Source organism: Cervus elaphus, chromosome 19 (genome assembly GCF_910594005.1).
Source record: "Cervus elaphus chromosome 19, mCerEla1.1, whole genome shotgun sequence".
NCBI lineage: Eukaryota > Metazoa > Chordata > Mammalia > Artiodactyla > Cervidae > Cervus > Cervus elaphus.
This window is the reverse complement of record NC_057833.1, coordinates 90,131,607-90,152,032: the sequence shown is the minus strand read 5'-3', so window position 1 is coordinate 90,152,032 and position 20,426 is coordinate 90,131,607. Positions and strand designations below refer to the sequence as shown.

The following is a 20,426-nucleotide window of genomic DNA, read 5'->3' as shown; positions in this document are numbered from 1 at the left end:
ATACTAAAAGGATAATACATTAGCAATATAGTAAATCTAGTGCTGTATTATGGGTTAACAAAACTAAGTTTATTAATATATTTACTATAAAAAATACCAGCAAAGCTATCCAAGTTGTAAATCTTCTCATCCTTCCTGAATAAGGAAATACTTTAGGGAAATAATTTATTGCTTTATAAATAGGGACTTCCCTGGTGGTTCAGTGGTTAAGAATTAGCCTGCCAACACAGCAGATGTGGGTTGGATCCTTCGTCTGGGAACCAATATCCCATGGGGCAACTAAACCCCTGCACCAAAACTACTGAGGCTGAGCTCTAGAGCCTGCAAATCACAACTACTGAAGCCTGTGCACAGCAACAGAGTGCAGACAAAAACAGATAAATATACAAATAATTATTTTTTTAAAAATAGCTTTCAATCAAGCCTTCAAGCCCCAAATCTTGGCTATGCTCTATCGCCCTTGATTGCCCCAAGATGCTATAAGTACTTATGTCCTAAAATGGTGTAGCCTAGAGCCAATCCAGAAAGCTTTCTCACAGGGCTACACATGCTCACTTATGGCTTGGCCTACTGGGTGTGCATTTTCAGGAGAGTGGACAGGGAGACAACCAAGGGTGAGAAGATAAAAGGGGCAAGGAATATTCTGTTTTCTAGAAGCTTCTGAGAATAGCTCTTTCTCCTTTTAAGGAGGTTGGGACAACTTTGTAATCAAACACAAAGGAGTATCCACTCTTGAGTAGGCTGCCTTTCTTCCTCACGTCACATTGCTTAGATTTACATCATATCCTGACCATGGGGAAGAAAAATCTGGAAGTCATACCTCTTGCCTTGCCTTAGCTGTCAATTTTTTAAAATGGGGCTTCTAATGAGGTCTTCAAGACCCATTTGTGGGCTAACATACAACTATCTGCCATGTCATTTTTATGATTTCAGGCCTTCCCACAGATCAGGTACCAAAGACAAGACAGATCACTGCTTTCCTCTCAGCTGAAAATCTCACTTGGCACCACTAACAAGCTGCAATTAAATGATTGTCCCCATGATTTAACCCAGGCACCTCGTTTTGGAAGGTGAACAAGTAAAGCATTTTAATTTTCTACTCACCATGTTAATATTTGAGTGAATTCCAACAAGTCATTTTCTCCTTCTTTTCCCTTTCCATCTATGCCATTATCTGCCAAATACAGCTTCACTAACCAAGGACCAGTTTCAATCAAATCTTTAATTTTTTTCTTGATTCCTGTAGGAAGATCAGAGTATTTGATTATTTTTAGACAATAGTTCTCCCATTTCACCACCTTAATTGATTTTAGTTTTTAAGATTATACTGATCTAACTTGTGTGAGTAGATGCATTTAGCAACATACTGAAGAAAATGCATATAACTTAAGAAGTCCTTTAAAAAATACTCAGAATATCCTTTTTCTTTATAATAGCAAGCTCTCTATGAATGAAAAATCTCATTTAAGATTTAAATTGTTGCCTTTACTTTGGCTAAAGAGAAAATCAACATCTCTGGAAATTTCTCAGTAGAAGGTGTTGTCTGTTGATTCTGAAGAAGTGGTAGCCCTTTTATCAGGTTGGTGAATACATAACTGCAGTTTTGGACCATAAATTTTAAATCATTATAACTAGGGTGAAACACATCTTTATTAATCAAAATAGGAACCATTATAAAATCAACACATTTTTGCCAACGAGAAATAAGTTTGCTTATTCCTGTAGCATAAAAATCTGTAAATAGGATTCGATGAACTCTTTCTTGGAAAGCATCTTCTATTTCCTGCTGCTTGTGGAAGCATTTTCCCTGCAAAAAGTTGTCTAGATGCTTGAAGAAGTGGTAGTCAGTTGGCGAGAGGTCAGGTGAATATGGAGGATGAAGCAAAACTTCGTAGCCCAATTCATTCGACTTTTGAAGCGTTGATTGTGCAACATTTGGTTGGGCATTTTCGTGGAGAAGAACTGGGCCCTCTCTGTTGACCAGTGCCATTTTGCAAGTGTTGCAGCTTTTGGTTTATCTCATCGATTTGCTGAGCATACTTCTCAGCTGGGATTCAGAGAACGGTAGTGGATCAGACAGGCAGCAGACCATGAAACAGTGACCATGACCCTTTTCTGAGTGCAAGTTTGGCTTTGGCAAGTGCTTTGGAGCTTCTTCTTGGTCCAACCACTGAGGTACTCATTGCTGATTGTTATATACAATCCACTTTTTGTCACACATCACAATCCCATTGAGAAATTGTTCATTATTGTTGTGTAGAATAAGAGAAGACGACTCTTCAAAATGATGACTTTTTGATTTGTGGTCAGCTCATGAGGCACCAACTTATCAAGCTTTTTCACCTTTCAAATTTGCTTCAAATGCTGAATGACTGTAGAATAGCTGACACTGAGTTCTTTGACAATTTCTCATATAGTTGTAAGAGGATCAGCTTCGATGGTCCTCTCAGTTGGTTGCTGTCAATTTCCGATAGCCAGCCACTATGTTCTTCATTTTCAAGGCTCTCGTCTCCTTTGCAAAAGTTCTTGAATACTGTACGTTAGCAGTTCCTGAGCCAAATGCGTTGTTAATGTTGTGACTTGTCTCTGCCACTTTATGACTCATTTTGAACTCGAATAAGAAAATCATTCAAATTTGCTTTTTGTCTAACATAATTTCCATAGTCTAAAATAAATATGAAATGAACAGCTAGTAATAAGTCATTGACAAACAAACAAAAAGAAAGAAATACATATTAAAATGATGTATAACATAACCACATTTATTTAAGAATGTATTCCAATATGAAATGGCAAATTTCAACAATGCAAAACTGCAATTACTTTTGCACCAACTTAATACAAGGATTCAGCCTTCTAAAAGAGCCTGCATAGTTATCACATTTTTTGAGTTCTAGAAGCACAAATTTGGAGGAAGAATCATCCCGCCTGAGTTCAGTGGTCCTGGAGTCTGGTTCACCCTCATTCTATACAGCTTTCACAAAATTCACATTTTGAGGGGTATATAATTTTTATTGGAGTGCAGTTGATTCACAATATCATATTCACATTTGATTTATAAGTTTAGGAGTTTGGCAAAGGAAAAAAAAAAACAGGAAGGGGATGGAGAAAGAGAAAAGAGTTACGGATATAATGCTGGTTTATCCACTCGTAAGTGTGAGATGAGACAGCTGAATCTCCAGTTAGGAAGCTGATCACTTCCCCCAGGGCCTCCAAGAGTTTGTAGGTAAATGTTTTGTGTGCACTGTGACCCTGGGAATCCCAGCCAACTACTTCACGAGAGGCTTGACTGAAAACCAATGACCTGTTCCAAAGTCAGGAAAGAAAACGCATGGAACTTAGAGATAACAGATATCTATATATTGTCTTGTGTTGGCAGTTCAAAGGATTATAAAGGCTCATTTAGGGACTTTCCTGGTGGTCTGGTGGTTAAGACTCTGCACTTCCAATGCAGGGGGTGTGGGTTGGATCCCTGGTGGGGAAACTAAGATCCCCACATGCTGCCTGACCAAAAAAAAAACAAACAAAAAAGAAAGAATGAAGAAACGAAAAGGGAGATTTTAAAGGCTTATTTAAGGAATTTCCTGGCATTCTAGTGGTTAGGACTCAGTGTTTTCATTGCCATGGCCTGGGGTTCAATTCCTAGTCAGGAACTAAGATCCCACAAGCTGTGCATCCAAAAAAAAAAGCTCCTTTAGCTACACACTAATTTTGCCTGACATACCGACTTGAGAATCTAACCCCAGGGCTGGATGGGACTCTTCTGTTCTTGAATTCATTCAGCATTCAACAAATATTTTTGAGCTCCTATTGTGTGCCAGCCACAGTTCTAGCTGCTGGGAATTTAACAGAGAGCAAAAGAGACAGAACTTACTACCCTCATGAAGCTGAGGCAGTACATTACCTAGTGTGTCAGAAGAGCAAGGAAGAGATGAGAGTGGATGATAACTCAGGATATGTTTTCAAGTCATGAAAGATAACTGACTTTTTAGGGAAAGATGACAAATGTGGACATTGGATCATTCTAGCTTGCCAATTTAAAAATAAAAGCATGCTTTTAAAAAAGATTCAATTGGTTTATTTGGATATAAATGTAATCTGCTGAGTTACTGAAGGAAATAGGATTTATTTTCCTTCAAAACATAGTTAGAGGGATGACAACAAGCCCATCCTTTAGTTTTTCTGAAGATAAGCCTAACTGGTCCACACCTCATTTGTCCTTACATTCAGGTTATGAGAATGATAGCTAATGACAGCCATTATGAATAATATAACAGTGCCAATGTCCTAGCACAGTATCTGGCACACCATAGGTACTTAATAACTGTTTCTTGAATAAATGAGTGAATCAATGAATAAGTGTAACCATGTTGCAGAAAATTTTATCTCACTATTCATTGTATTTCCAAGCCTGGTGTAGTTAGTACCTTGAGACAACTCATGAACATGAACAAAGTATGATTTTTCTATTTTGGACATCTCTTCACAAATATAAATGCCTTTGAGAAGTTGACTACCCAGAATGATTAACAATGTGGATACTGATTGCAGGTGGCACTCATTTCTGTTTGCCCCCTCCTGGCATGCCAGAAAGCAGCAGTGATGAAGCATGAGGCCAAGGGGGCCAAGGCCAAAGGCCAAATTCCTGTGCAGCTGCTCAGCTTTGCAAGGAAAGAAACAAAATGGTCTCAGCCAGTCATCACCCTGCACCGAGCTAGTGTGGCATAACTGTGTGCAGTTGGAGAGGAAGGAGGCTCCCAAGTTTGTGATTGTCCTGGTCCAGCTTGCATCCCCATGGGTAAAACATTCCAAATCTCACTCCAACTGGTGGTAAGAAAGGTAATAATGTCATCTGGGCCCATGAAAAATAACCAGTTTAGAAAATGCTAGTCCAAGGCACTCTCTAGAATTTAGACCTCTAGGGAGTCCCACATGCCCTGTTAGACGGTACGAAGGCTAATGCTGCCTTAGGTCAGGGATTTCCTGCTCCAAGACCCTAACTAAATTTCAAGCAGAACCAAATTCTTTTCTTTGAATGGGAAACAAATTCCTTGGAGTAAGAGTAAGTCCATGCTCAGCTCCTGGTAATACTTGATCCACCCCAGCTGTATTCACTCCAACCTAGTTTTACCTAATCTTCCACTTCTTTAAATAAAAACAAGCTCACTAACAATGACCACTTTACGTGACCCTCCTCTGTCTCAGAGACCTTAGTAGTGGTATAGTGATGCCTGCTATGCCTGAGACAGAGTGGTGTACTGAAATGAGAAGAATCTCCAGGTTTGAAACCTCTCTGAAAAATAGTGTGTGACTCCCCAGAAAGTCACTTAACTCCTCTGAACCTAAATGCCCCCATTGCTGACATATAGATCATAATACTCATATCCTGGGCTTCCCAGTTGGCACTAGTGGTAAAGAACCTGCCTGCCAATGCAGGAGACATAGAGATGCATAGTTCGATCCCTGGGTTGGGAAGATCCCTTAGAGGAGGGCATGGCAACCCACTCCAGTATTCTTCCTGGAGAATCCCACGGACAGCGGAGCCTGGCGAGCTATAGTCCATAGGGTTGCAAAGAGACGTGACTGAAGCGACTTAGAACACACATGCACACTCATATCCTAAATGCATCATACTCAAATCCTAAATCAAAGACTGACTTGGGAAGCATGGTGGAATAATGACTGTAGAGTCATGTAGTGCACAGCAAATATTACTGCCTAGCTTTCCAGCTTCATTTCTGGAGTGTGTGTCATTGAAATCCTTGGGTGGGTACAACCTGATGGAGAACCTCCACATATAAAAATGTCCCCACTTCTGCCAGTGCCTCCCTGAGGATCAGATACATGTTTCTGACAACTGTGTGCCTCACCAGGGAGCCATACCACAGATCCAATGTAGATTTGCCCTACCTGCAGCTTCCTCCCATTTTTTCTTCAATTACTCTCTGAGATTCCCCAGCTTTTCCTGATTCCAGAACCTTTCTTACCACCCTCACTAGGTCCTGTCAGTTCTCCCTCCTAAATATATCTAGACTCTATATTTCCATCACTGCAGTCTCAGTTCTGCCCTCTATCTTCTTTTGCCTGATCTACTGTAATAGCCTCCAAACTAGTCTCCCATTGTCCCAATGTCCAACTCTAAAACAAGTGCTGCAAAGCTGCTGGAGATTCTTTTTAAAAATCCAGCTCTTATTATGTCACTGTCTTGTTTCAAATGCATCATGGCTCCCCCTCTGCACACATAAGAAAGTCCCGTTCCTTAACAACATTCGTGGCTTTTGGCCATTTGTGTCCACTGGCCTCCAGCCCTCTCCCCTGACCACTCTGCAGGGAATGTCACACTTTCCAGATGCTGAACGCTCCAGGCACTTTCACCCCCGAGCCTCTTCTCACCTGGTTCCCTTTGCCTAGAATGCTCTCTCTTTCACAGCTGATGAACCTCTTCTCATTCCTTCCAGCTGCTGGGCTGTGCTGTGCTCAGTCGATTCAGCTGTGTCCGACTCTTTGTGACCCTGTGGACTGTAGCCTGCCAGGCTCCTCTGTCCGTGGAATTCTCCAGGCAAGAATACTAGACTGGGCTGCCATGCCCTCTTCCAGGGCATCTTCCCCACCCAGGGATCAAACCTGCGTCTCCTCTCCTCCTGCATTGGCAAGCAGGTTCTTTACCACTAGCGCCACCTGGGAAGCCCCATTCCTTCCAGTGAGAGCTCTGTTTCCCCTATAAGCCCACACCAAAGATCAAGTGTAAATTTTCATGGAGCCAGAAATTCCCATCTAGCATCTTCTGAGACCAACAGATGGGTATCACACATTTCGGTGGGCATCAGAATGTGAACCATTACTCAATGTTCATCTGTGGATGCCAGGTCCCGGTAGGACCTTCTTCTTGAAGTTGGCTTTTGTTTTTCTTAACTTATTAAAACAGCTTCTTTCCATAAAGGAGTATGTGTGATTTTCTGTGTGATGACCAGAGGTTTATCAGCCAGAATATAAATCCTATTGATTGCAGGACTTGAGGAAGCAAAGTGTAATTAGTGCTGGGTGATTCACACCTTGGACCTTGGAACCTGTCCACAAAGATTCCATTGTCTAGCTATCACTCAGGATAAAATCTTAAGTAGAACAATTTCTGGATTATAACCAGTAATTTCCTGACTTGGAACTAATAAAGCTGTTTTGAAGATTACATCTTGACTTTTGAACTTGACCCTTGCATTCCTTAAAGCCACTAGCATTCCTATGGTCTGTGGCAATGATATGTAGTTTATTTGGGGAAGTGAATTTGCCACCTGAGTGGCTTTAGTACTGTAGCACGGGTCTGTCTGGAATAGAAAATGGCAACCTACTCCAGTATTCTTGCCTGGAAAATTTCATGGATAGAGGAGCCTGGTGGGCTACAGTCCACGGGGGTGCAAAGAATCGGATACAACTAAACGCACATGCAAGCTTGGGGACTGAGCACGTGTCAGATTTTGCTCCCTAAACACATCTAAGTCATATGCTGGGGCTCCCAGTCCTAAATCCTTGAGAGTTAAGACAATCCTGGGAACTATGGTGTGGGGCTTGGGCTGGGAAATGGATCAGACCCATGGGACAGAGCACTCCTAAGTCCTTGCTGGGTCTTCTGAGAACTTTGAGGGCCTTGAAGTGACATGACATGTCAAGCTGAATGGGGCCCAGGGGAGCTGTCTTATTTGCAGATGACTATTTCTGATGACCTCTCAATGATTTTCAGTGTTCAGTCATCCTCTGGATCCTTATGGACTTGACAAGCATGTGACTAGGGTAGGCCAAGCCAGACCTCACCCACGTGAGAGCTGATGTGGTCAAGTTCCTGTAATCATTCATCTGGAAGGAATAGAAAGGGTGTCAGGCTTCTGAATGGGGGTTTTGACTCATACCGTATTGAGTTCAACTTTCCAAGCAGCAGACCAAAAGCCTCTTGTCCACAAAGAGGCGAGCATAAAAATAGTTCGGCTGTTTCCAATTGGGACCAAATGGAAACCATCTGGACTCCTCACCCAGGAGGCTGATGTAAATCAGCTCAATCTGACTCTTATTTTGAAACATGTAGAACTCTTCTACCAAAGACCAAACTCATCCTCAGACAAATAAACACCTTATGACTGTGAAAATAATTATCCAGTATAGGAAACTGTTTTTTAATTTGCTTTGTGAAGTCTGGGTAGCATAAAAATGCTCTACTTTGACAAGAGGCTAGAAAGTAAATAAATACTAGATACAAAGTGGTTTCTATTGATCCCAGGCACAGAATTCCTTGGGAGACAAAAGACTTGAATGGCTCCCATTGTCTATTGGATTAAGTCCAAGCTCTTGGTCTGGCATGCAATCCTCCTTAACGTGACCCACCCCTCTTGTCATGTCTACCCTCCCACGTACTCTTGTTCCAGCTAAGATTATAGGCTTGTGGCTTGCATTGCTTTTTTTTTTTAATTTTAAAATTTTATTTATTTATGTCTGTACTGAGTCTTCATCACCGCTGTATGGGCTTTTCTCTAGTTGTGGTGAGCGGGGGCTCCTCCCTAGTTTCCGAGCGGGCTTCTCGTTGCCGTGGCTCCTCTTGTTGCAGAGCACGGGCCATAGAACGTGAGGGCTTCAGCTGTGGTTCCCAGGCTCCAAAGCACTGGTTCAGTAGCTGTGGTGCACAGGTTTAGTTCTTTCTCCGAGTATGGAATCTTCCCGGATTGGGGATTGAACCCATGTCTCCTGCATCGGCAGGTGGATTCTTTACCCCTGTGAGCTGCCAGGGAAGTCCTGCATTGTTTTTTAATTAAAAAAAAATTTAAAATAGTGCTAGTAGATTTTAGAAAATCTACTAAAGGGGGAAAGAGGAAGAAGGGAGAGGAGGAGGAGGAGCACCATAGTAGGTTATCATTTGTCTTATTAGACAGTTGCCATTTGGGAATATTTTCAACCAAGATGCCCTCAGAGGAGTTGGCTGGGGTTCCTCTGGGGATGAGGAGGATCAGTGTGTCCAAGCCAGGTCGCCATACAGAGGACAGTCCTTACACTGGGCTGGATGACATCTGAGGGGATAGGACTGTTGAGTCACTATTCAGCAGAAAGACTATATTCACATCAGACAACAGAGCTAGGGCCTGATAATTGTTCTCACTTTACCTTTTCATCTGGCTTTTTTAGATCACTAAATTATATTTTTTTCAAATTCAGTGAGATTTCACAGAAAAGCAACAAGGATAATTCAAGAACAGAAAAAAAGACCACGCAAGAACAGATTAAAATTGGGGAAGAGAAAGCCAAAGGGTGAAAAGCTTCATCATAAGGGCCTACTACCACAAACTACAAAACAACAACGAAGTGGACTAACACAGAGTAACAGAAATTTAGGTTAGCCTCCACGAGGAATTTCCCCAAGACTGCTCATGACACACCCAGTGATCAATCATCTTGTGCTGTCTCTTCATAACTTCAAAATGTTAAAGCTAGAGTGGAATTTAGGAAGCTATGAGCACAAGTCCTTGACTTGCAAAACAGGAGGCTGAGACCATCAGGACGAGTGCTGGGAACGGAATCCTGGTTCCCTACCATTTAGTGCAAACCTTTAATACTTGGACAGCTTCTCTCTTAGTTTAATCCTGCTCAGAGGTTATGGAGCTCGTGACTTCTTGAAATTCCCTCTAAATTACCCTGTTTCTACCTTTTTTTAACTGGAGCATAATTGCTTTACAATGTTGTGATGGTCTCTGATGTGCATCAATGCGAATTAGTCATGATTTTACATATGTTCCTTCTCTCTTGAGTCTCCCTCCTCCCCTCATCCCATACTTCTAGGTTGTCACGGAGTGCCAGGCTGGGATCCCTGTGTTATATAGCAGCTTCCTGCTAGTTATCTATTCTTCACATGATAGTGTATATATGTCAATGCTCAATTTGTCCTATCCTCTCCTTCCCCTGCTATGTCCAACAGACTGTTTTTCTAGATTCCATATATATATGTGTGCATGTGTGTTAATATACAATATTTGTTTTTCTCTTTCTGACTTCACTGGATAAGGCTCTAGGTTCATCCACCTCACTACAACTGACTCAAATTTGTTCCTTTTTATGGCTGAGTAATATTTCATCGTATACATGTACGACAGCCTCTTTATCCATTCATCTGTCGATGAACATCTAGGTTGCTTCCATGTCCTGGCTATTGCAATTAGTGCTGCAATAAACACTGGGGTGCATGTGTCTTTTTAGATTGTGGTTTTCTCAAGGCATATGCTCCATTTCTACCTCTAAGGAATGAGCATCGGAAAAGAGTTTCCAAGCTGAATTTATCAGGTCCTGCCTGCTGTTTACTGCAGATTATTCCCATAATTGTTTTTTTTTTTGGACTTGTTGAATGTGGCAGAGTCATATTCCTCTGGCGGTTATAGTTCCGGTGGGTATGGCTAAGCTGTTCAGTACTAGGTTTATATGAAGCCATCAGACACTGAGTCTTTTTCTCCACTTGAGTTTTTCTATTTGGGATAACTACTTTAGTAATTACACAGAGCCTATGAAAGGAGGAAGTGATTTACAAGATGAAGGAAGTAAGAGGAATAGTTTAAACAACCACAAAAATACCTTTTTTTCTCTTCTTCCCTGAGGTAGTTTTCACTGTTACAGCCCTGGATGACTCTGTAATCTGGTTCAAAGTTGAACTTCCTCTCTGTCTGGCTGTATGAAAAAAATTAAAAGATTAAAAAAATAATAATTCGAAGTTGCATGCATGGATTTTTGACACTCTTTAATATCATTTATTGCCTTCATTTTATGTATACTTTGGGCAGAGGTATTTCTCATAAGAGAGAATTATCTGTCCCACTGACTTCACTTCTGTCCTGTCTTTTTCATGTTTCTCCCCTCAAAGGCTTGAAGAAAGTATGCAACCAGGCAACACCTGAAGAACCAACCTGAGGGCCGTGTGTAAATCCTTCTTTCAGTTCCACAGTTGCCCTCTATACCAGTAGCTCCAGTCTTGGGAATTAGTAAGAACATATCAGATTAGAACACATTTTTGGCATATTTAAGTACATATATTGGAGACAACCCTAGTGGCCCAGTGGTTAAGAATCCATCTTCCAAGGTCAGGGACACAGGTTCGATTCCTGGTCCAGAAAGATTTCACATGCCGTGGAGAAACTAAGTCCATGCGCTACAACTACGGAGCCTGAGCACCCTAGAGTTCCACAACTTCTCAAGAGAAGCCACCTCCGTGAGATGACTTCACACTGCAACCAGAGAGGAACCACCGCCTGCTGCAACTAGACAACGCCTACATGCAGCAGCAGAGACCCGCACAGTCAAAAATAAAAATAAACAAATAGATACAATTATAAAATAAATAAGTACACATTCTGATATATTATCACACTAGGGTCATTCTGGACCCTTCTTTCCCTCTCTCACACCCACGTCCCATCCACCAGGAAGCAGTGTAGATGCAGAACCTCCTCTGCTGCTGTCCTTGTCTTACCCGGGTGGAACCCTCTCACCTCTCTCCACCACCGCTCATCTGAACGACAGCAGCCTCCCAGAAGGTCTCTGTGCCCTCCACCCACACCAAGTCTGTTTGCCACACAGATTGAGTGATCCTTCTCAGACCTAAGTCCTGACTCAGTCCTGATTCCTCTGTGCTTTCCTAGCTAACACGGCAGGCACGTGACTCCTGGCCCCTGGGACTGCCCAGGCACCTGCTGCTCCTCGTGTGCAGACCTTGGGGTGTTCCTGGAACACTCCTCATTTATCTGCAGGCTCGCTCCCTCCTCTCCTGTGTCTGTTCATAAATGCCACCTCTTCAAGGAAGCCTATACGCAACCGTCTATTTAAAGTCACTCTAGGGACTTCCCTGGTGGTCCAGGGGTTAAGAATCTGCCTTGCAATGAGGGTGATGCAGGTTTGATTCCTGGTTGGGAAACTAAGATCCCACATGCCAGGGGTTAACTAAGCTCCTGTGTTACAATTACTGAGCCCACGCACTCTGAAGCCCATGTGACACAATGAAAGATCACGCAACAAAGATCCTGAGTTCTGCAACTAAGACCCAACACAGCCAAATAAATAAATGCTAAGATAAAAATAAAATCACTAAATTCGCATGCCTTTTGGCCCTATAATTCCACTTCTAGAAATTTTCCATATTGCTATATTTGCACCTGAAAGTGTGTGTGTGTGTATGTGTGTGTGTTAGCACACACATAAAGCTATTTGCATTTGAGGATAAAAATAAAATAAAATCACACCCCAACAATTTTTATCTTCCCCGGGTTCCCAAACTGACTTATCTTGATTGTTTTTTTCTTTTTTCCATAGAAGCTATCATCTTATAGTAAACTATAGCTGGTATATATTTATTATGCTTTTTAAAAGTTGTCTGACTCCCCGCACCCCTCACACACACACAGGTACAAGCACACTGTGTTCCCAGCCCTCTCCTCAGGGGCAGGGATCTTTGTTTTATGCTCTGATGTGTGTAAGGAAAGACACAGGTGAACACACACACACATACATATGATGAAGGAAGGAAGGAGCGTTATTCCTAAAATTGCATTTTATACTTTATAACAAGTAATTAAGAAAGCAAACTTGTCATTGGATAGTGAGGCATTCATGCCTCCTTAGTGGTCGGCAGCAGAAAGCTTCTGTGCCCATCTCTGGGGAGAAGTCACTAGGAGCCTGGGAGTAGCTCACAGAACAGGAAAGGAAATCAAACATTTGGGCCTTATGAAACACTGGCCTCAAGACATTTTTGCCTTCAATAACATCCTAGAGGGAAATGGAAAAGTTATAAACAATCTTGTAACTTTTTAGTTTGGTATCTACACTTGTTCATCATAAGTTTTAAAATTTCAAAGAATGAAATTTCTAACATATAGAAAATATTGACATTTAAAAATAAAATCTAGGGTGAGCAGAGGGATAAATTAGGAGTTTGGGATTAACATATACACACTACTATGTATAAAATAGATAATCAACAAAGACCTCCTGAATAGTACAGGAAACTATAATTAATATTTTGTAATGACCTATAAGGGAAAAAAATCTGAAAAAAGTTATATATGTATATGTAACTGAATCACTTTACATGATTCCCTTTTTTCCTGTGTTTTTATTGGTATTTTAATTTTAATAACTCTATAGAATTTTATATTTGAAAGTCATTTATGGGTCATTCTATAATACTTCTCTGTAAAAAAAATGCTTCATTTACAAACGTTTAAATTTTAAAAATTTGCCGCAATCATAAGCCTCTAAAGTATTAAAAAGTCTTCTGTAGTTATTACTCAATGTTTGCTGCAGCTGCTGCTGCTAAGTCGCTTCAGTCGTGTCCAACTCTGTGCGACCCCATAGACGGCAGCCCACCAGGCTTCCCCATCCCTGGGATTCTATGTTTAGATGTATGCAATTGATGAACATGATATATTTTATATATTTTGATAAATCCTAATTAAATACAAAAATAAAATTTTATTGACCACCTCTCCCAAAGAGATGGATGGTGCTGTTTTATTTTTATAATTAATTCATGTATTTATTAAAGAATATCACTGCTGAAATGAAGCCGACTTCAGCATCAGCGCTTTTTCTCTTTTTTATTGCTATAGTTGTAACTGCTGAGAAATCTTATTCATATGGATGGGAATGGAATAATAGGATTGCCAGGTTTACTCTCTCTTGTCCTCCAAATACAGGACACCCAATTAAATGTCAATTTAAATGTCAGATAAACAAAGAATAATCATTTTAAGTGTATCCTAAACATTGGATGGAACATACTTATAATTAATTATTTCCATCTAGAATTCAAATAAATCCTAAGAGTTTTATCACAGCAGTATTATTCAATTCTTTGAACTCCTGTGTGTGTGTCAATTGCTCATTCATTTCTGACTCTGCAGTCCCATGGGCTATAGCCCATCAGGCTTCTCTGTCCACAAGGTTTTTCAGGCAAGAACACTGGAGTGGGTTGCCATTTCCTCCTCCAGGTGATCTTCTTGACCAAGGGATGGAATCCATGTCTCCTGTGTCTCCAGCATTGCAGGGGGATTCTTTACCTGCTGAGCCATCAGGGAAGCCCTTGAACTCCTGAGTTATGGGCTAAAAACTATATAGTGATTGACCAAAAAAAATTTTTTTAATGATCTGTCTGTTTATAGCTTAAGTCCTCCTTCAATTTTGTTAAAAGCAAAAATTGGGAGCCATGTGACCTGTAAAACATGATTTATTGCTGACTCATTAGAGTCATGCATTTTTTTTTAAACACTTGCACTCATATTTTGAACTATCTCTTTGTTTCTGAACCCTAGGGGAGATACTCTGCTCAGACACTGGATGGTGGACAAGTGTGCCTTTCTTTCACAAAGTAGAATGTTGGTTGTGACCAATGATACCAACCACAGGTACTGGGTCATTATGAAAGGTGAGAATCTGGACATTTTAAGAAACCATCCACATTCCCACAAACATTGCTACTGGGAAGTTTGTGTGTACTCTTTGTCTTAATGTGTTTGGGCTGCTATAACAAAACATCATAGACTGGGTGGCTTATAAACAATAATTATTTTTCACAGTTCGGAAGAGGCTGGGAAGTCCAAGATCCAGGTACCAGCAGATTCAGTGTCTGGTGAGAGCCTGCGTCCTGGTTCACAGATGGCTGTCTTCTTGCTATAATCCCACAAGGTGAAAGGAGTAAGGAAACTCTGGGGTCTCTCTTTTTTTTTTTTTTTTGGCTGTGCTGGGTCTTCATTGGGTTTGCTTGTGGCTCAGCTGGTAAAGAATCCGCCTGCAATGTGGAAGACCTGCGTTTGATCCCTGGGTTGGGAAGATCCCCTGAAAAAGGGAAAGGCTACCCACTCCAGTATTCTGGCTTGGAGAATTCCATGGACTGTACAGTCCATGGGGTCTGTGCACGGGTTTTCTCTAGTTGCAGAGAGTGGGGGCTACTCTCTAGTTGCAATGCTTTGGCTTCTCATCGTGGTGGCTTCTCTTGTTGTGGAGCATAGACTCTAGAGCACACGGGCTTCATTAGTTGCAGCTCGTGGGCTCAGTTGCCCTGCAGCATGTGGAATCTTTCCATGTCTCCTGCATTGGCAGGTGGATTCTTAACCACTGGGCCACCGGGGAAGCCCACGATTAGTGTTCTTGTCAGAAACCAGAGAGCTTCCTCTGTCTGCCTGCACACACCTAGGAAAGGCCCTGTGAGGACATAGCGAGAGGGTGGCCATCAGCTGGCCATGAAGACAGCTCTTACCAGGAACCAAAGCAGTTGTAACAGATGACCACAAACTTAGTGGCTTAAAATAGTACATGTGTATCATCTTACAGTTCTGGGGATCAGAGTCCAAAATGGCTCCTATAGGCAAAAGTCAAGGTGTCAGTGGACCTGCATTCCTTTTGGAGGCTCTGAAAAGAACTCGTTTCCTTGTCCCTTCTAGCTCCTACAGGCCACCATGGCTTATGAACCCTTCCTCATGTCATTCCAACCTCTCCTTCCACTGTCACACTTCCTTCTCTCAGACTCTAACTGCCTGCCTCCCTCTTACAACGATCTTTTTGCCATGTGAGCTGACATAGTCGCAGGTTCTGAAGATTAGGACAAAGACATCTTTGGGGACCTGTTATTCTGTCCCCACACATTCTCAGGAAGAAGAATCTCCATGGATCACTGAGAAGGTCACCTTTAATTGCAAAACAAAGTTTCTTTCTTTTAGGTGGCCCCAAATGAGGCTAGGACCAAGTTTCCCACAGCTTACCTTGGAGCAGCTGAGGGGGGTTCCTGGTGTCTGGTGAGGAAGTGACCAGTTGATCTTTCCCCTGCGTCTCTGCATACTCTGCCAGGGGTCTGAGGAGACCCAGAACTCCAGTACATTGCAAGTAATTGCCACCGAGGTGCAGCTCACTGGGGAAGGGGCAAAATACACTGTTCATTTGATATTTTTTCCACTCTGTCAAATTTAAATTTGAGGTCTTCACCTCATAAAATGATAGACCTAGTTACAAAATAATACATAAATAATCATAATAAATAATAATAGACCATGTCATAAAAAATAGACCTAGTAACCACACCAGCCGGCCAAAACATGCATTTAGCACAACACCCTTGATTCTCAAACATAACTAAAGGATCTTTCTATTATAATTAAGAAAAGAAAAACAAAATAACTAGAGGAGGAAAAGATGATATGAAAAACATAATAAAAAAAATCTAAGGAACTCATGGGTTAGCAGGCTCTGTAAGTAAGTGTTTGTATAACTCAAGATGCAACAGTGCCAAGATGTGATGGGGAGGGTGGGGAGCAGGGGACCCTCTCACCGAATGGCACTGTGGCATACGATGGAGCCCAGCCTCGGTCCATTCTGTGGCCCCAGACCACAGTAGCGCAGACTGAGTCTTTGAAGCCTTTGGTTGTTCTCCAGGCCTGAGAAAATACTCTCAATTTCTTCATGTGTAAATCTAAAACGAAATGATAGGGACTTTAAAATTTATGTTACCCATTGGAATACTAATGTTAAGTACTCCCAAGGCAGTGAGCGACACTTTTGCTGGTCCTCAGTTTAGGTTTCCAGGGCTAGGGCTGGCTGTGGGGGTGGGCTGGGATGATTGAGGGGGGCAGCCTGCATGTGGAGGAAAGGGGACCCGGAGTCTGCCTCCTGGGCAAAGAGAGCAGGGGACCGTTTGAAGTACCCATTAAAGGGAGCAGATGGAGAGCAAGTTGTGAATCCTGACGATGAGAGAGCTGGCCCAGTCGGCAGTCTAGGAAGACCCAGTGGTACCAGGACTCCGTAAGGAGAATCCTCTTAAGCCATGTCCACAGCAGGTTCAGGAAAGCTAAACCTCTCAGCCCTCCTTGGCCCTGAGGTCCTCTTGCCTTAATCTGCACAATCCCTAGAGTTTCAAAGTGAAATCACATCCATCATCTCATTCATGCCAGCAACAGCCTCTGCGGGTAGGTAGGGATTAGGTCAAGAAACTGAGGCCCAGCAACATGTTTGGGGAATTTGCAAAGTCAAAGCTTGAACTTTAAAAAAAGGTGAGAACTTCCCTGGTGGCACAGGGCTTCCCAGGTGGCTCAGATGGTTAAGAATCTGCCTGCAACACAGGAGACCTGGGTTGGATTCCTGGGCTGGGAAGATTCCCCGGAGGAGAGCATGGCAACCCACTCCAGTATTCTTGCCTGGAGAATCCCATGGATAGAGCAGCCTGGCAGGCTACAGTCCATGAGGTCACAAAGGTCAGTCAGACACAACTGAACAACTAAACTCATACATACTCCCTGGTGGCACAGTGGATAAGAATCCGCCTGCCAGACACGGGTTCGATCTCTGGTCCAGAAAGATCCCACATACCACAGAACAACTAAGCCTGTGTACCACAAGTAGTGAAGCCCACACGCCCAGAGCCCAGGCTCTGCAACAAGAGAAGCCACCGTGATGAGAAGCCTGTGCCCATCAAGGAAGAGTAGCCCCTGCTCACCACAACCAGAGAGAGCCCTCACAAAAGAAACGAAGACCCAGCACAGCCAAAAATAAAAATAAATAGAAATTTTAAAAAATGAAGTGAGCGGTATTGACAGAAATAACTTTAAAATTTATAAATTTATTCAACAAGTAGTTATTGAGGACCACAGTGGCTGACGGGACACAGCCGTGTATGATAAAGAGGGGCGTCCTGCCTGCTGGACTTCATAGTCTATCAGGGAAGACGCCGAGGACAGAGCTCCAGTCCCCAGGGGGCAGGGACCTGCACTCTGTCCATGTTGAGGTCTCGGTGCAGACGCCCAGCTACCCAACCCTGACAGCTCTAGGTGTCTTAGCAGCAACAGTATTTCCACTGACCATTAAAACAAGCTGTTTCTTAAAAGTGGGAATTCCTTCTTTCTTCCCCACAGTGCAGGTCTCTGGGTTCAGCACAGCAACTGGAGTCTAGAGGGTCTCCTAGCAGTGGGGTTGGTTCTACTTGGTCCATTTTGGGAACTCTGTGGCTGCTCCCGTATCACTGCGTGGTGTCCCGAGGACCCTGTCCTTCTGCTGCCCTGAATTAGGAGACCCTAAAGCTCCTGGTGGTGAAGTGGTAAGGAATCTGCCTACAGTGCAGAGACATAAGAGATGCAGGTTCGATCCCTGGGTCAGGAAGGTCCCCTGGAGGAGGGCATGGTAGCCCACTCCAGTATTTTTGCCTGGAGAATCCCATGGACAGAGAAGCCTTGCCAGGCTACAGTCTGTAGGTTTGCACAGAGTCAGACGTGACTGACGTGACAGCACAAGGCTCCTCCCAGCATTTCAGAAACGCAGAGAATCTCCACAGGATACTGACTTTCCCCAGCCTTTGCTGATGGACTTGTTCTCTGTCACCACCAGGGCCCCAATAAGATCCCAGTCCTTTAAATGGGGTCTTTGTATCACTGAGGTACCACTTCTCAGGCATGACTTCGCAGCCCACTGGCCTTTTGAGTACAAGGCTCCACCTGGCTCCATGGCAGGAGTCACAGAATCATAGACTTGGGAAGTGGAGGAGATCAGCTCATAGATCAGAGAGGCGGCATGACTGGCCAGAGATCACATAAGCAGTTTGAAATGTTTTATGGATTGTAAATTAAGACTCCAGCAATCTAGTACCATCGATCAAAGGTGGACTCTGAATCAGACACCTGAATCCACATCTAGCCTCCCCAAGAACCAAATGGCCTTGAACAAGCCAATTAATCCCCCTGAGTTTTTCCTTACCTATAGTCAAGGGTTAGAAATGGTACGTATCAAAAAAAAAAAGAAATGGTACGTATCTACCATTATACATCATACATCTCTATGTAATGGTATATATTGATACATATCTACTGTTGGGAGAAAAAAATGAGGAAATCCATGTACTGTGCTTGGCACATAGTAATAACCATTAGCAGGTATTGTCATTATGAGTATTATTGAACTTGACCTCCCCTGACCACTCGGAGCCCAGCCCTCTGAAGGACTTGCTCTGCTCTTGTCTGGCACCACACCTTTCCTCCCACCTTCTCTCCTAGTGAACACTGACCATCTCTGTGGAATTGCAGTTTCCCTTATCCAAACTACTGCTAAAATGTATATCAACAACTTTTGTGATACTCAGACTTTCTGCCTTGTGCTTTACATAATCAAGAGCATGTCTCCTCCCTCTATACACTAAGGACTCGCTTGGACAGGGGCAGTGCCTTAAGTACACTATATCTTCCTTAGCAACAAGCACTATGCCTTGTACAAACTAGCCTTCGACAAACATTTGTTGAAAGAATAAATGAATGACTAGAGACTCTTTTTGAGAACCCTAACATTTACTAGGAACATGAACTCTAAGGAAGTTTTAAGGTGTCCTTTGCAGCAATGACTTGATTAGACACAAGGAACTGGGACATTTCCCTCCCCTGCCTTAGCCTCCCCCAGCTGCCAGCAGGGGCGGGGGTAGGCGTGGGGAACCTTGGAGGAACTCTGCATTCCAGCCTTACTTGCAGTAGTCGAGGACAAGAACATGCAGACTGCTGAGATGCAAAGCCTGCCCAAGTCTCCCCAGAGACCATGGATCCATCTTGCAGTCAATGAGTTCCAGGGTGGTAAACGGGCAGGGGGTGTGCCCCTTCGATTCTAGAAGCAAAGCCTGAGAATGCAAGGTTAAAAGTGCAGACACAATGAAAACAAACATGATCTGTGTTTGTTTTTTTTATATTCGAGTTTATTCTTCATTTAACTTTTAAATACTACTATGGTTGAATATGATCTGTGTTTTTAGAAATTACTTCAAAGTCACTTATGTTAATTATTCAACATTTTGGCCTCAAAGATAACTTTCTAATTCCTCAAAGAGAAAGTGGCATGAAAACAAAATAATTTCCCTTTAAAATGAAGACTCACTAGAAATTCCCTGGCTGTCCGGTGGTTAGGACTACATGCGTTCACTGCCAAGGGCCAGGTTTTGATCCCTGATTGGGGGACTAAGATCCCACAAACTGCTTGGCATGGCAAAATAAGTAAATAAATAAAATTTTAAAATAAAAGATAAAATGAAGACTCATTGAAGAAATGTACAGGAAACATCAAGCTTTATGATGAAAGAAAATATACGGTAGCACAATATAAGCACACGTCTAAGGCAAGGTCATTTCTTGCTGTAATGAAGGATCCCAATGATAGTGAAATTCCAACCTGACAGAAAAGAGTATTTAAAGCTAAAAAACATGAAAGCTGCATTTTTAGCAATTAGAATCACCACAACCCGAGGATTCCCTCAGTTCAAAATTTAAGCCTGAAAGTGACTTTGGTAGGGTTTGGAGGATGTAGGGTTTCGTGAGGTAATGACATGTGGGTCAGAGACAGGATTCCAAATTACAGCTTGGCTGAGAATAAAAAAGCCCTTGCAATCTTAACTACAGAGCTGGTGC

The 20,426-nt window shown here is 42.5% G+C and overlaps 1 protein-coding gene across 7 annotated transcripts in view; it reads right to left on the bottom strand.

The window, feature by feature from the left end:
- Positions 1-20,426, bottom strand: part of LOC122676070 — a 54,952-nt gene that overhangs the window by 22,929 nt on the left and 11,597 nt on the right. For all 7 annotated transcript variants that reach the window (XM_043875381.1, XM_043875382.1, XM_043875387.1 and 4 more), the window contains 5 exons: positions 19,497-19,645; positions 16,331-16,471; positions 15,768-15,913; positions 10,597-10,689; positions 1,105-1,240 (listed from right to left, as the gene is read on the bottom strand). In XM_043875381.1, coding sequence (XP_043731316.1) covers positions 1,105-1,240; positions 10,597-10,689; positions 15,768-15,913; positions 16,331-16,471; positions 19,497-19,645 — 665 coding nt within the window. The remainder of the gene's footprint in view (positions 1-1,104; positions 1,241-10,596; positions 10,690-15,767; positions 15,914-16,330; positions 16,472-19,496; positions 19,646-20,426) is intronic.